At 43.2% G+C, this 16,142-nt stretch overlaps 2 protein-coding genes across 8 annotated transcripts in view; one reads left to right on the top strand and one right to left on the bottom strand.

Annotated features, from left to right (window-relative positions):
* The window catches only part of EIF5B (eukaryotic translation initiation factor 5B), a 63,289-nt gene extending 49,380 nt beyond the window's left edge, over window positions 1-13,909 (top strand). Inside the window, exons 15-24 of the mRNA XM_081068476.1 lie at window positions 3,823-3,954; window positions 4,361-4,543; window positions 4,680-4,841; window positions 6,810-6,941; window positions 8,078-8,209; window positions 8,305-8,381; window positions 8,466-8,630; window positions 9,929-10,067; window positions 11,475-11,636; window positions 11,906-13,909. Of these exons, the coding sequence (XP_080924602.1) occupies window positions 3,823-3,954; window positions 4,361-4,543; window positions 4,680-4,841; window positions 6,810-6,941; window positions 8,078-8,209; window positions 8,305-8,381; window positions 8,466-8,630; window positions 9,929-10,067; window positions 11,475-11,636; window positions 11,906-12,013 (1,392 nt within the window). The 3' untranslated portion in view covers window positions 12,014-13,909. The remainder of the gene's footprint in view (window positions 1-3,822; window positions 3,955-4,360; window positions 4,544-4,679; window positions 4,842-6,809; window positions 6,942-8,077; window positions 8,210-8,304; window positions 8,382-8,465; window positions 8,631-9,928; window positions 10,068-11,474; window positions 11,637-11,905) is intronic.
* REV1 (REV1 DNA directed polymerase) overlaps window positions 13,518-16,142 on the bottom strand; it is a 90,878-nt gene continuing 88,253 nt past the window's right edge. For all 7 annotated transcript variants that reach the window (XM_081068471.1, XM_081068469.1, XM_081068470.1 and 4 more), the window contains 5 exons: window positions 15,558-15,675; window positions 14,815-15,035; window positions 14,559-14,715; window positions 14,227-14,329; window positions 13,518-13,932 (listed from right to left, as the gene is read on the bottom strand). In XM_081068471.1, coding sequence (XP_080924597.1) covers window positions 13,821-13,932; window positions 14,227-14,329; window positions 14,559-14,715; window positions 14,815-15,035; window positions 15,558-15,675 — 711 coding nt within the window. In that variant the 3' untranslated portion in view covers window positions 13,518-13,820. The remainder of the gene's footprint in view (window positions 13,933-14,226; window positions 14,330-14,558; window positions 14,716-14,814; window positions 15,036-15,557; window positions 15,676-16,142) is intronic.

Below are 16,142 nucleotides of genomic sequence, written 5' to 3'. Positions count from 1 at the left end.
AGTTAGATTGTTGTTTTAGTGTTAAATTTTGAGTTCCTTAGATATTGATATAAATCCTTTGTCAGTTATGTATGCTGTAGGTGTGTATTTTTGTAGCCAAGGACTTGATTTTTCATTTTCCTGATGTGTTTTGAAGAGCAGAGAGTTCTAATTTTGGTGAAATCTGATTTATGAGAAATTCTTGTGTTCTTATAAGTAATCTTTTTCTACCCCCAAGTTTGTGAAAATTTTCTTCAGTGTTCCTAGATGTCTAACATTTAGATTGGTGATGTTTTTGGTTAATTCTTGTGCATGGTATAAGGCAAGGTTCAGAGTTTACTTTTTTCCATATGAACATCCAATTCGAAACCCTCTGTTGAAAAAATTGTATTTCCCCATTGAATTGCTTTTGAATCTTTGTTGAAAATTCATTGGCTGTGTGTATATCCATTGGCCTACATGTCAGTCCTAATGCAGCCCCTGCCCCGCCTCCATTACTGGCGTTTCATACATTAGGTCTTCAAAGCGGGGTGGGTAAATTCTTCATCTTTTTGTTTCTCAAAATTGTTTAGTTACTGTAGAGTCTGAATTTCCATGTAAAGTTTAGAATCAGCTTCTTTGTTTCTGCAAAACCTTTCCGGGATTTTGATTAGGATTATATTTAATTTGTAGATAAATTCTGGGAGAGTTGACATTTTAACAAATTAGTCTTCTGATCAATGAACACGGTTATCTCTCCATGTTCAGGTCTTGTTTACTTTCTCTTGGCAATATTTTATAATTTTATTGTCCATGTGTTGGCCACATTTTTCTAAATTTATCCATAGTTTATTATAGTGTCATACAGTGTAGTTTCACTGCCCTAAAAATCCTCTGTGTTCCTCCTGTTCACCCTTCCCCCACCTCCCATCCCCTGACAACCACTGATCTTACTGTTTCCCTAGTTTTTACCTTTTCCAGACTGTTGTATGATTGGAATTACACAGTATGTAGCCTTTTCCGATTGTCTTCTGTCACTTAGTAATATGCATTTAAGGTTCCTCCATGTCTTTTTGTGCCTTGCTAGCTCATTTCTTTTTAGCGCTGAATAACATGCCATTGTCTGGATGTGCCACAGTTCATCCATCCATCCATTGAAGGACATCTTGGTTCTTTCAAGTTTTGGCGACTATGGATAAAGCTGCTGTGAACGTCCGGGTGCAAGTTTTTGTGTGAATATGTTTTCAACTCCTCTGGATAAATACCCAGGAGTGTGATGGCAGGACCCTATGGGTAGAGTGTTTAGTTTTGTGAAGAAACTGAGAAACTGTTTCCTAAAGTGGCTGCACCATTTTGCATTCCCGCCAGAAATGGATGCGAGTCCCTGTGTCACCACATCCTCACCAGCATTTGGTGGTGTCAGTGTTCTGGGTTTTGGCCGTTGTGCTGAGTGTGTAGTGGCAGCTCCTTGTTGTAACTTGTGCTTTCCTGGCAGGTAACGATTTGTGGAACATCATGTTATGCTCTCATTTGCCATCTGTGTATCTTTGCTGAGTTGCCTGTTAAGCTCTTTGGCCGATTTTTAAATTGGCTTCTTATTGAGTTTTAAGAGTTCTTTCTATATTTTGGATACTGTTCCTTATCATAGATCTTTTTTATGTATTTTCTCCCAGTGAGTGGCTTCTCATCTCTCTTGACTCAGAAGTTTCTAATTTAATGAAGTTGGAGCTTATCAGTTCTTTCTTTCATGGAACTTGACTTTGGTGTTACCTCCAAATAGTCATCACCATAGCCAAGGTCATCTGTTTTTTTCTGTATTACAAAGTGTTAGCATTTTTCTTTTACATTTAGGTCTGTGGTCCATTCTGAGTTAATTTTTGCGAAGGGTGTAAGGTCTGTGTCTAGATTCAGATTTTTGTATGTGGATGTCCACTGGTCTGGCACCATTTGTTGCTTATTATTAATTTTTAAAAAATGTTAAATCAACCTGGCATTACTAGAATAAACCTTGGTCATGATAACTGTTCTTGGTAATGATATATTTTTTCATATATTGCTAGATTTGATTTTCTAATTTTTTGATGGTTTTTGTGTTCATGAGTTATTTTGATAGTTTTCTTGTAATGCCTGTTGACTGGTTTTGATATCAGAATAATGATGGACATCAGATGACTTGAGAAGTATTTCTTCCTCTATTTTCTGAAAGAGTTACATAGAAATATTATTTCTCCTTTTAGTGTTTGATAGAATTCACCAATAAAGTCACATCAGCTTATCTTAAGTAGATGTAGGTTATTTAGGTTTTTAAATTTTTTTTTGTCATTAGAGAAATTTGTGTCTTTCGAAGATCCAGCTTTTAGTTTTGATATGCCCTGTTGTCTGTCTGTTATTGTCGTTGATTTCCAGTGTTGATTATATCATTTCCTTCTTTTTACTTTGTTTTCATTTCCTCTTCTTTTTCCAGTTTAAGGTGGAAGCTTAGATTGTTGATTTCAGATTTTCTTTTTCTAACATAAGCATTTAAAGGTATGCCTAGCACTGTTAAAAGCGCCGATTAGAGATGTGTCTTTGTTATTTAGATCAAAACATTTTTCTAGATATTTTCATTTAATATAGAATTGTAGGTTTACAGTATGTTTTTTTCCTTCATTATCATTGCTTTCTTGCTTTTATCTCTAGTCATTCTTTGGTCTGCTGTATGTATCTTTTTTCCTGGCTGCTTTTAAGACCTTTTTAATGGTTTTGTCCATGAGATTATGTAAGTTTGTTTATCCTACTTTGGTTTTCTCAGATTTATGAATTTATAATTGATCTAAAAAATTCTCAGTCGTTCTGCCTCAGCCAGGGGGTGGGGTGGGGTGGGGTGGGGAGCGCAAGGCTCATAATACCAGCATGGGCCAGGGAGCTGTGTCCTACACAATTACAGTGAGAAACAACGGCTTGAACTGGAGTGGGCCTGGGGGAAGGTGGAAGAAGGGGGGAATAATTCTGTCATTATTCAGATATTTTTTTGTTTTCTTTTCTCACTTTAAGGGTTTGATAGAATTCTAGTATTCTTTTAGAACCTGAGTTACTTAATATTGTCCCATAAGTGACAGACGGTGTTTTCCCCTTCATTCTTTTTTCTCCATATGCTTCAGTTAGGATCATTTTTATTGTTATAGCTTCAAGGTCACTAATCTTTTCTTTTACAATATGTAATTTGCTGTTAAGCTCATGCAGTGAATTTTCCATTTTCAGTTTATATATTTTAGTTCCACAAGTTTTATGTTTTTTCTTAAAAGTCATTGTGTATATTTCTAAGTATTTTAAGGACCTTATATGTTGATTATATCATCTTTGTCATTTCTGAGTCTATTTCGACTTACCAATTTTTCTTCTTAGTAGCATTCAGATTGGTCTGTTTCTATATGTTATCACCCTAGACTAGGCCAACAGATTATGATTTTTAAAGACTATTAAATAATTTTCCTCTATACGCATGTATCACTCTTTTGAAAAGTGAGGGAAAATAGGTTATTTGATTAACCTGATTTGAGCAATAAAACAATTAAAATGGGCTATTTTCTGAGATAGGGAATATTTATTTTCCATTTTTCAGTATATAATTTTCCTGGTGATGGTACTTGCTGTAATTAATCCTTGTTCCTATATACTATTTATCCCAAACCATTTGGAATTCCAACAAGTTAGTGGTCCTAGGATCACTCCAGGGTCTCATCTTTTGCAAATGAATATATAATGTACATGAATATAAATGAATATATAACATACTGTAGGAATTTTCTGGAGTCTGTAGCCTGAATTAAATTTCTGAGTGTCCTGAGTGTTTTAGAGATGCTTCTGATAAAAACCCTTTCCTAGATTGATAGGTTGTATGATTGGAAAAAGAGCCCCGACTCTGATGTGGCTGCTACTTTAAAGAAGCAGAAGAAGAACACGAAGGATGAATTTGAGGAGAGAGCAAAGGCGATCATAGTGGAATTTGCACAGCAGGTAAGAAGAGCCTGTATCACAGAGACTTGCTTTTTCATTTACATGGTCTTTGTAATAAAGTCAACATTTTCACTAATATTGGGTCTCTTCTATTAGTGGCAGTTAGGGTTTTTCATTCATTTCCCTCATTTATTTTCCTTTGTAAATCAGAAAGCTGATATATTGGAGCTCTGCCTTTGCACTCTGAGTGTTTAACTTTTACAAACTGAGTTGACTTGGAAAGGACTATTTTTCTGTAACATAATTAGTGCCTCCAGGATATGCCCGATCTTTTCTTGAGTGTTTTTGAGGAGTGTCAAAGTGGTTAGCCATTTGCTCACCTAGATCTGGTTCGTTGTTCCTGTCCTAGATGGATGCCTCCTTCACAGCTTGGCCTTTGGGGTAATTTTGCTTTTTATGTCTTTAGGGGTTGAACGCGGCTTTGTTTTATGAAAATAAAGACCCCCGCACTTTTGTGTCTTTGGTACCTACCTCTGCACATACCGGTGATGGCATGGGAAGTCTGATCTGCCTTCTTGTCGAGTTGACCCAGACCATGTTGAGCAAGAGACTTGCGCACTGTGAACAGCTGAGAGCACAGGTGATGGAGGTAATGCCGGCTCCTCAGTTTATTGCCTTTTTATTTTTAACAGAATTCTCGGGTGGGAATGTTTACTGCTTTTAGATTTAATCAACATGGTGCACTGTAGCGTGTATTTCACCCCCTTTGCAATAATGTCTCTTAGGTCAAGGCTCTCCCAGGAATGGGCACGACTATAGATGTAATACTGATCAACGGACGTTTGAAGGAAGGAGATACAATTATTGTTCCTGGAGTAGAAGGGCCCATTGTAACTCAGATCCGAGGCCTCCTGTTACCTCCTCCTATGAAGGAATTACGAGTGAAGGTAAGCCGGGTGGGAAGCGGTGACACATGGGGACTTGTACCATGTTTGGGGGTTCTGCTGAGGGCGCTTCCTCACTTGGCGAGCTGTTTGGCTTACCACACACACACACCACTCACTCGTTTATTTCCGGTCTTCATACAGGAGGGACCATCCGAGCATGGCGATGTGTGATTTCATAAAAATTCAAGCACATTGTTGTGGTTTTACACTGCTAATTTTTCAGTAACATTTTGTATTGTGAAATAAAACATTCATATAGAAAAGTACACAAAACATAGAAGAGAAGTTAAATTGTTAGGAAGCAGACACCCAGGTCAAGAACCAGAACATTGCCGACCTACCTGCAGCCTTCTGCGCGCCTCTTCCTGGTCGTAGCTCCTCCCTCTAAGTTAACCTGCTTCCATTTTTATGGTAGCAACTAATACCCTTGCTTTTTTTTTTAAGTTTTTTGTTGGGGAATATTGGGGTACACTGTTTCTCCAGGGCCCATCAGCTCCAAGTCGTTGTCCTTTAATCTAGTTGTGGAGGGCGCAGCTCAGCTCCAAGTCCAGTCGCCATTTTCAATCTTAGTTGCAGGGGGCGCAGCCCACCATCCCACGCGGGGATCGAACCAGCAACCCAGAGCTCGCGCTCTCAACTGAGCCATCTGGCTCCCCTTTTTTTAAATTTATAGTTTTAATACCTGAGAGTGCACCTCAAAACATATATATGGACTTTATATGGATAGCGTCATTCTCATTGTTCCTTTGTATCTGGCTTCTTTCAGTCAAAAAATATATATTTTTTAAATTAAAGTTTATTGGGGTGACAATAGTTAGTAAAATTACATAGACTTCAGGTGTACAATTCTGTATTACATCATCTATAAATCCCATTGTGTGTTCACCACCCAGAGTCAGGTCTCCTTCCATCACCATATATTTGATCCCCCTTACCCTCATCTCCCTCCCCCCACCCCCCTTGCCCTCTGGTAACCACTAAACTGTTGTCTGTGTCTATGAGTTTTTGTTTCTCATTTGTTTGTCTTGTTCTTTTGTTGTTTTTGGTTTATATACCACATATCAGTGAAATCATAGGGTTCTCTGCTTTTTCTGTCTGACTTATTTCGCGTAGCATTATACTCTCAAGATCCATCCACGTCACAAATTTCACCTTTTTTTTTTACCACCGACAACAAGTAATTCTAAGATTTACCCATGTTGCATATAGCTGTGGTTCTTTTGTGTTGCGGTGTCATGGTTAATTTGTTCTCCTGATACCGGAATGTGTAGGCGCACCAGGTGAACATTTTCATTACTGTTAGCAGTGCTGTTGCTGTGGGCGTTCTTGAATGGTCTCCCGGTGGTTGCACAGGTTTCTCCAGGTGTGTGCCTAGGAGTGAATGGCGTGAGTCACTACCTGTGCTTAGCTCCAGTTTTACTAGAAAAGACCTCACTGTTGTCCAGTGAGTGGAATGTTACACTTCTATTCCAATTTTTAGAATTTCCATTATTTCATATCTTCATTGGCTCTTTGTTGCTGTCAGACTTTCAAATTTTTCCCATTGTTGAGGGTGTATAGATTGTTGCTGTTTGGGTTGGCACTTGCCTGATTGAAGTATGGCTGGTCATTACTTCATGTTTATTAGCTATTTAAATTTCCTCCTTTGTGAAATGCCTATTGTGCTCTGGCATTGTCTGTCTTTAGTACAGATTTATGAGTTGTTGGTTTATATAGTCAGGGTACCAGTCTGTTATTGGTTGGTAAGTGTTGCAGCATTTACTCTGTGACTTGTTTTTTTACTTTTCTGTGGTATCCTCAGAAAGAAATAATTTTAATGCTGAATTTATCAATCTTATTTTGGCCTTTGTGTCTAGTTTAAGAAATCTTTCTGTACCCCAATGTCATGAAAATACTGTCTCTTTCATCATCTCCAACTGCTAACCGCCTTTCAAATAAAAGTGGTAACAAATGTTTTGATCTCTATAGAACCAGTATGAAAAGCATAAAGAAGTAGAAGCAGCTCAGGGCGTAAAGATTCTTGGAAAAGATCTGGAGAAAACGTTGGCTGGTTTGCCCCTCCTGGTGGCTTATAAAGAAGATGAAATTCCTGTGCTCAAAGTAAGTTATTTTAATTTTTTTCCTCTGAAGCTATTTGAATTGTGTCAGGTGTCAGGAGGGCACATGCTAGGAGTGGTGAATAAAAGGGGTACCTTTGTCTTGTGAAGCCTTATCTAGTGGCTTCTTAGCAGACAGTTGCTGTTTTAAATGACTTCAGTTATGCAAGTACATGAATTGGTATAAATAATACATAAACTACATGTACACTAGAGTTCTAAAATATACCTTTTATTTAAATAAAAAAATGAAACAAAAGCTAGAAGCTGTTTATGTTTTAGATAACCTGACTATGTGGACAGAACTAAAGAAAACCTTATTAGGAGTCATCCTAAAGCCCGACTCCAGCACCACTTCACGAAAGCACGTGGGGCCAGGTTATTGTTCATGTGCCGAAGAGAAGACAGTGCTGTTCCCAGCCCAGGGCTCGTCTAGGTCCTGGGACCACCGTGGTTCTTTAGCAGCATCAGGTCGCAGCCCTCAGGGAGTTGGCCACCTTGGGGCCACTGATGGCAGGGCTGGCTTCCCTTTTTGGCCAGTGGCAAGGATGGCATGGACTTCTGCGTCTTACTGGCACCAGCGTGGTTGTTTTACTTAGAATCTCTTCATCTCCAGAGGAGCGATGGCAGAGGAAAGGGCTGCAAGCTCAGGGTATTCCGTAGTTAAGACCGTCAAGCAGGGCGTTTGGGTATCAACACATTTCATTTGTGTCCTGCTTTTAACTTTTAAAAGATTTGTATTTATTACTTCATTCCGCTCACATATCTACCTTATTTGCAACGTGGAGCAGAGGTGAAATACCAGGGGTGCCAAAAATTGTATACACGTGACTTGCATTCATCTTTTATTAGTATATATTGAGTATTACAGTTTTAATCGTTTTTTTCCTTTCTTAAAATGTGTCTACGTTTTTTTGGGCACCTTCTGTATATTTCAATGATAGTAAATCTCAGACACGGAAGGGGCTAAGCTTGGATGTAGCCCCAAACCCCTCAGGTGCCGCTGTGCCTCGCTCTTTGTAAGCCGTGCTTTCGTGTTTTCAGATAAATACTTCATGAAAAAGAGAAACACAGCTTCATTCTAGGCTGCTGATGACAGAGATGTACTTACAACCTTGTCAAATCTGATTTCTTTTCAAGGATGAATTGATCCATGAGTTAAAGCAGACACTAAATGCTATCAAATTAGAAGAAAAAGGTGTGTACGTCCAGGCGTCCACACTGGGCTCTCTGGAAGCTCTACTTGAATTTCTGAGAACGTCAGAAGTGCCCGTAAGTAGCCGCGCCCAGCCGCGTCGAGTTGTGTGGGTTGTGGTGTCACTTCTGTTACTGTCACAGGAGCTAACAGTCGAACTCCCTCTTTGCAGTACGCAGGAATCAACATTGGTCCAGTCCATAAAAAAGACGTCATGAAGGCTTCGGTGATGCTGGAACACGATCCCCAGTAAGTGGTTTCTCTCCTGCACAGGCTTGTCACCCGCCTGCTGTCCTCGCGCTCTCCCTGACTCGCCCCATTCTCCCCTTTCAGGTACGCAGTGATTTTGGCCTTTGATGTGAGGATCGAACGTGATGCACAAGAAATGGCTGATAGTTTAGGAGTTAGAATTTTTAGTGCAGAAATTATTTATCATTTATTCGATGCCTTTACGAAGTACAGACAAGACTACAAGAAACAGAAACAAGAAGAATTTAAGTAAGTTGGTGATTTTAACTTACTTTGGGTCTTGGGTAATGGAGTTGATTATTGGAGAATTACCAAATACCAGAAAGGTGTGCAGACGACAAGTGTGGCATTGGCTCCTCTGCACGAGGCTGGATTCTGAAATGGTCTGACGGCACCCCAAGTCCTGTCCACCTGCCACGGTCCTGCAGTGCTGGGACAGTCCTTCCTGGAGCTTTTCTGGTTGGTTTTACATTTTTAATTTGGCAGACCTAGGTCTCACTCATGGTGAGGAGTTGCTACATTTGGTGCCTTTGTCTTGCTTTAGTTCCTTACTTGAGATTGCATGACACGGAAGTAACAAAATTAGTGTGGAAAATCAGGAAATGAGGCGAGGCATTCGTGGGAGTAAAGCTCATCTGTCCAGCAAACTTCACCGAGTGCCCAGTGCCAGAGGGGCTGTGCAGGCGCTGGACGACTCAGCAGTGACCCTGGCCAGGTCCCCTCCTCTTGGAGTGCAGGGGAGAGAAAGCAGTGAGCACATGAGAAGTGGGATGATTGCTGAAAAGCGAAACAAAGCAGGGAAGGGCTACAAAAGGAGAGGAGAGCTGTGATTGGTATGCCACAGGGAGGCAGCTCGCCTGAGTAGAGATCTGAAGGGAATGGAGTGAGCTGCCCAGACACCGGGCTGTCCTGAGGGACCCAGGGGGAGGTGAGGTCAGAGTTGGCAGGACCCAGAGCAGGTTAGGCCCCTGTAGCCATTTTAGAGTCAGCGATGAGACCGTCAGGAGGCCAGACGCGCTGATGGCTAAGGGCAGAGTGGCCACAGGGAGGGGTGGTGAACATGGGACTTTGATCGGGACACCTACAGGGCGACTTCAGTTTGATGAGGCACTGCTAGAAACTGGAGGCACTTTTAGCATAGGCTTGATAAGCAGGAAACTGGCCTTTTGGATCAGCTGATTTGGGAACATGGTGGGAATGAGAAAGATGTGGTTTGGTGCCCGTGTAGTCCCCAGCATAGACCAGACACGTGCCACACCCGACAGGAGGCCCCCACGCTGAGGTCCTAAGCTCCATCCTTGGGGCAGGGCTCAGCCTGTTAGTCTGGATACCAAGTGCTCCTGTGAGGCGGCTCTGGGCGACTTGGGAAGCACCCACAGGACAGAGGGTGTCACAAGTGACGGCCATGGAGGTGCGGCCTTCCCGCGGTTCCTGGGGCCGAGGAAAGGTGCTCTGCCTTCTGGGAGAGGCAACCTCACGTTCACCTGGGTTTGTGTGTCATGTTATGTCATCTTGAAAGTTTAAAAATTCTTTTTCCTCCCTTGTAGGCACATAGCTGTATTTCCCTGCAAGATGAAAATCCTCCCTCAGTATATTTTCAATTCCCGAGACCCGATAGTGATGGGCGTGACGGTGGAAGCGGGCCAGGTGAAGCAAGGGACCCCCATGTGTGTCCCTAGCAAAAATGTAAGTGCCAGCTGTACTTGACAAAAAGTGCCATCTCTTAAAGCAGTAAATGGGAGTCAGAATGGTGACGGGCAAAAACAAACCAAGCAGAGCTTGTTACCTTTTGTAACTTATTCCTCAGTCTTGCTAAATATCAGCGTTGATTCTTAGCACCTGATACCAGTGCTTCAGTTAATGAAAACTGCAATTTACAGTCCTCATTCGCATTTCACCAGCTGTCCCCAAATGGCTTTAGTGACGCCCCCTGCTGACCTGGTCAGGACCCCTTTCAGGCGCACTGCCTTTGGCTGTGACGCTTCAATCTCAGGAACAGGCCCGGTCCTTTTTGACGAGTCCAGACCATTGTGTCAGATTATGTCCCAGCTTGGATTTGTCTGACCATTTCCCCACGACTAGACACAAGCAAGGACCCCGCATAGTGTCCCCTGTACCTCGTGCACTTCACTGTCGCTGACGACTGAGGAAGGTGCCTGCTGTTGGCATCTGTTAGAGACAACTTTTCCCCTTTGTGATCACCAAGGAATCCATGGGGTACTTTGTGTCCGAGTCGCCTGTTTCTCAGCCCTTGTCCCAGAAGCTTCATTAACATTGACAATCCTTGTACAAATCAATTATTACGTAAGTGGTCGCGAAATAGTGACCCTCCCCTTCTGTAAAGGACGTTTGTCCCCCTGACCTTCCTTTCCTTTAAGTATCTATACACCCAGGTTTTAAAAATCTGGTATGTTCCAGTCCAGTACAATATGCCCCATTGGGAGCCATTCAAGCTGGCTCCTGTGCCCTTGCCACATGCTTTGGGCGTTTTCTTCCTTTCTGGGGCAGTAAAATACCCCCGAGCCAGTTCCTTCAGTGGTGAAGGATAAATGCACTTGGGAGCCGTCACCCTGGTGCCATTTCAGTGGCCTGAGCTAGGACGCGCATTGCATCTATGACCTCCTGTGGGGCTTCGGCCAAACAGAGCTCCCTGTTCTCTCTTCCTCTCCTGGGGTCCCACGGCAGGCAGCAGAGGCGTTCCCCACCCGCCCAGAACTGTGATAATAGGTCGGTCGGTCATTACTCTCAGAAGGAAATGCAGAGTTCTAAGCACGACCTCCAGGGCTCACGTGTCCCCAGCTGCCTCTGACTGTCCCTGCCCCCACTTCGAAGCTCATTTCTGCTTGACCTGCTGTTTCCTTTTGCTACGGCACCTGTCATGTTGGATTCACAGGGCGCTTTCTGTTTCCCAGAGCACATCAATGACCCCCTTCTCACCTGTGGAGACCCTGAGTGATTATGGAGGGTCACAGAGCCGAGGCTTTGAACTTGCCCTCTGCTCAAAAACAGCTTTGATCTCAGCTCTCCAGCTAGGGTGCCTGTGACTGGCAGGACTTATGTGCTCACACTGTAGTTTCTGTCCTTATTTTACAGTTTGTTGACATTGGAATAGTAACAAGTATTGAAATAAACCATAAACAAGTGGATGTTGCAAAAAAAGGACAAGAAGTCTGTGTCAAAATAGAGCCCATCCCTGGTGAATCTCCCAAAATGTACGGGAGACATTTTGAAGCTACAGACATTCTGGTCAGTAAGGTGAGTCTCCGCCCAAGTGGCTGTTTGAGGGGGGTGGGGGAGTCACCGCCTCAGGTGCAGCTCTGAGGGCTGCGAGTCCTGTGCTTTGGCTCTGAGGAAAGGGCCTTTGACCTCGTCCTGGACTCACCCAGCAGAGGTGGGAAAGGCCGGCAGCGCTGCCTGGGCTCCCTGTGTAATGAGTAATACCGGGTGACACGATGGGGCCACCTGCTCTTGGGCACTCGTTGGTTACATTCTGTCCTGTCTGCTGTTTGTTGTGGACCTTGCAGATCAGCCGGCAGTCCATCGACGCCCTGAAGGACTGGTTCCGAGACGAGATGCAGAAGAGCGACTGGCAGCTTATTGTGGAGCTAAAGAAAGTATTTGAAATCATCTAATTTTTCCACATGGGGCAGAAATCAGAGTAAATGCAAGAAAAACAAGACAAAATAGAGTGGACGTATGTGGACACTGATGCACTTAAGTATGGAAGGAAAAAAATAGATGTATAAATGTTTTCCATGAGAAACCAAGAAACTTACACTGGTTTGACAGTGGTCGATTACATGTCCCCACAGCTCCAACCGCCTGTGTGCGCCCAACCCTCTACTGGCTGCTGTTTTAAAGTTTGCCCTTCCTCAAATTTGGATTTTTACTACAGACCTAAAGCTCTTTCAATTTTATACTGATTAAATCAGTACTGCAGTATTTGACTAACCAAGCTTCTACAGGTTTTGTGATTATTGGGGCTTTTTTGATGTAAGAAATACTTTATTTATGCATATCCTCCTAGTGATCCCCCCCCCCCCAGCATTCTCCTGCCACATGCCCTTAGGAGTTTTTTAAAATAGAAAATTAGGCATTCTGGTATTTTATTTGCCTTGTGTGAAACCATGGTGTAAAGCATAGCTGGCTGCTACTTACTGCTTGTCTAGTCAATGGGAGTCCACTGTAATCAGCACAACTCTGAACCACCAATAAAGAAAAAGACCTTCACCGGTGAGCTGTTAGGTCCCTGTTAGCACAGCTTCTCCCCCAGTCACCAGCTCTTCTAAGGAAGAGAAGTATTAACGATCCCACTGTGTGCAGTAGCACATATTAACATTAGGAATTTTTATACACCAGTCTTGGTCTATTTTGTCCTAGAAAATTCTATCGTGCATATTACATTTTCTGATGAGACACTCAGCAGAGAATATACTATTTGGGCTTAGTGCTTCTAAATTTTTAGATCATAATGATTTAAGCCTATTCCTGATCTAATTAGAGCTAGTTTGATTTTCCTGCAGAAAAGTGGAAAGTGGGTCCCCATGAGGATGTAGTCCTTTCCCAAATGTAAGAAATCTATTAGAACTAGATTAATCCTTATTACACCTCTAATATCTGACTACCTATTTAGCAGTGTTGAATGAAGTCAGTGTGGGCTGTTTGAAGAAAATGTTCCCAAATATTCAACTGGCACAGAATTATAAACTGTTTTTTGGAGTGTGATGGCATAACGTAGCATAAAAACAGTTGATGCACATTTGAAAATCTCCCATTCTTCATTATCATTGCAGTTTCTCAAGGGCCAATAGCAAACGTAACACCTCTCCACCATCTGTGGGATATGATTTTCCCAGGAAAAACAGCCTTTAATTGTGTGTACTGTTGTAACTCAACATATGTCAATTCCTCCACTGGGAAGAAGTAAAGATTTTCTTAACATGCTCCTGTGTTCATGGATAAGATTGTTTAGAAGCTTTACCCTCACTTGGAAGATGTGAAACCCCAGCCTGGGACCTCTCAGGAATAATTACAAAGCTTAGCATGGAGTCTGTAACAGTCTGGCTTGGAGGTTTTCGGCCTGTAAGTATAATAAACAGGTCAGGATTTGTTTCCTAAAGGATTCACAAAAAGGAACCTGTACAAAATATACATACAGTTCTTTATTAAACAACTGTAAACACTTCACTGTAAAAATCCATAAAACTTTATAAACAAACATTTTGTAAATAGAATCTATACTACAGTAAAAGAATTAACACAGTTATTTACATGCAATACTGACAAATTTGGCACTTATTGAAAAGAAATGTACAAAACACTTGCTCAAAAAGAAATTTAAAATTATAAAAACTTGGAGCATTACTATCATGCACTTTGCAAATACCGCACAAGCACTTATGGCACAGCCAGCGGCGAGCACAGGCTCTCTGGTAATATTCAGGTGACTTTTAATGTGCTCCCATAAGTTTGTTGTAAAACCACCTGAACATTGTCAAGAATAAAGTCAAATGCCATATTCCAAACCGATTCCACTGACTGCTGCATCAACCTGAAGGTGGGGAAAGAAGAACGTCGCATCAGGTGAACAGAGCTTTAGAGTTTAAGGCTTTTACCATTTTACTTTCTATGGTCTTAAACTACCTAAACCTCGAGGAGAATGGTCTCATTTTGACCTTATTTACTAACCAGTCAATGTTACAGCATATCTTCCTCCTTTTTCATTAAACCTAAAGAGCAGTAGTTAATGCAACTGGTGCCAGAAAGTACAAACCTCAGCACCTCACCTCCCTCGATTAGCCCTTGTGACATGCCACTTCTTCCTCCGGATAAAAGTACTAATTACCTTTTCATGTATTTTATGACTAGGTCCAGTTTTTCCAGGTCTTTCTCCTCTATGAGGTCAGTACAGTACTTCACAACTTGCAGAATGTCTTCTTCCATTGGCTCTAGAGAGGGGCAGAAGTCTAGTGAGCAGCAGCGAGCTGCAGGGTTACGGAGACCATGTCCCCGCCCATGGGCTCCGTGAAGGCCCAAACCTGAAAAGGCAGCTGCCTGCTCCGAGCTTATCAGGTTTAGGACAGTGAGCTCCCTGTGCAGCGCAGCCTGTTCCTGTCCTGGAAACCCAGCACCATTCCACACGTCATGTTGCAGCTCCCACCCACCGTCTAGGCCAACCTGAAATGGTGGTGATCCACTCTCTGAGCAACGTCTTCACGTCACTGAACTCCACCGCTCCAGCCAGGTTGGGGGCCGGGGGCCTAGTGCAGCCAGACGGCACAGGCTGCAGGTCACCAAGGCCTGGCACGCCGGACGGGGAAGCGGAGCGTTCTCCCTGTGGAGCAAGCACGGGAGAAAGTGTTACGCTCACACAACATCAAGTACAGCAAGACGCGGTAAAAGGTCAGTGTAGAGAGCATAACAAAAGTATTACCAGAGGTTTCTCAGGAGTAGGACCTTCGTGTTTCAGAAAGCCATCGATCAGCTTCTGGGGATCCCCGCAGGCCCCTGGCACAATTTTAGCGGGGCTACTCGGCAGCTTGTTTTTCAGAGGACTCTGAATCTTTTGGGGGGAACTCATGGGATTTTTCTTCTTGTTTCGTTTCCTTTCTTTCACTGCTGCTGGTTTTAGCTGAAGTAATGGATTCTTTGGCACTAAAAGAAAAGCATAACACTGACCCAGAGCTGGACAGCGCATGGGTTCTCTCCTCCCAGGTGCAGCCCTCCGCTCATGTGCACACCCAGCAAGGCCTCAGGCAGGCTCTCTGTCTCCTAATGTCCCGTGACGCCCTCGCCTGCCCTTGGGAACACTGCTGCTCTGCAACGGGGTGCTCAGGACGATGAAATGAAACCCAACAGCTCAGTAGGCACTGTTTTTACAGAGAATGTGTGTGATTCAAAAACCTTCAGATTTTGTTTTCAACCTACATCCTTCGGCGGATCAGCCTCAAAGGACAGTGGGCTTGACAACTATTCCAGAAGATGTCTGGTAATATCTTGTTAAGATTATTTTTAAGTCAGGAAGTTAAAGATGCAAATCTAATGGGGACTGGAATTCGTAGCCACACTGTGTACTTAAGGAGCTCTTCCCCCAATAGAAAGGGCTCAACATGAGTGACAGCGCAGACTCGGGCCCTAGCCACCACGGTGATCACAGAGCGTCACTCCGGGGCTTACCGGCCGTGCTGGCTGCCTGCTGCTGAGCGCTCTGGGCCTGCCTGTGTCTTTGATCATACGCTGCTTTCAGCTCCCTTTGAAGTTCCGCAGGAAGGGCAGCGAACACCTCAGGATCCACCTGGTGGAAAACACGGTTCAGCCAAACCTGCGCTGATTCTGCATAGCAGCTGGTGGTTCACAGAATAGATTTGTTTTTAAATCCTACTTTCCGACCTGTATGAATTCTTAACAGGCCCTCAGTGTCAAGGCTTATTAAATCCTCACAAGGTTGGCAGATGAGAGAATAAGTATAATTTTGAATATGAAATTAAAAACACAAAACCAAAACCACAGACCGACGAGGGACAAGAAAGCAGGCTCGTGTGATGTTTCTGAAACATCCGACTTAGACTGCTCTTGTCCCCAGTGTGGGTGACATGCCTGGACCCTGCTCGAGTACAGCCCAGTGGTCTCTGGCCAGAGGAGCAGGTGTCTTCTGGGGGGAAGCCGTGAGCACCGCACGCTACGGCCTCCCTCGTCTGCCCTTGGCAGCCACACGCGGTTGCTTCAGGAGAGGCTGCTGTGACTGGCGTGTAGGTGAGATGA

The sequence above is a fragment of the Rhinolophus hipposideros genome (genome assembly GCF_964194185.1).
Source record: "Rhinolophus hipposideros genome assembly, chromosome: 12".
Taxonomy (NCBI): domain Eukaryota; kingdom Metazoa; phylum Chordata; class Mammalia; order Chiroptera; family Rhinolophidae; genus Rhinolophus; species Rhinolophus hipposideros.
Note: the sequence above shows the minus strand (reverse complement) of the source record. Positions and strands in the feature narration are given on the sequence as shown.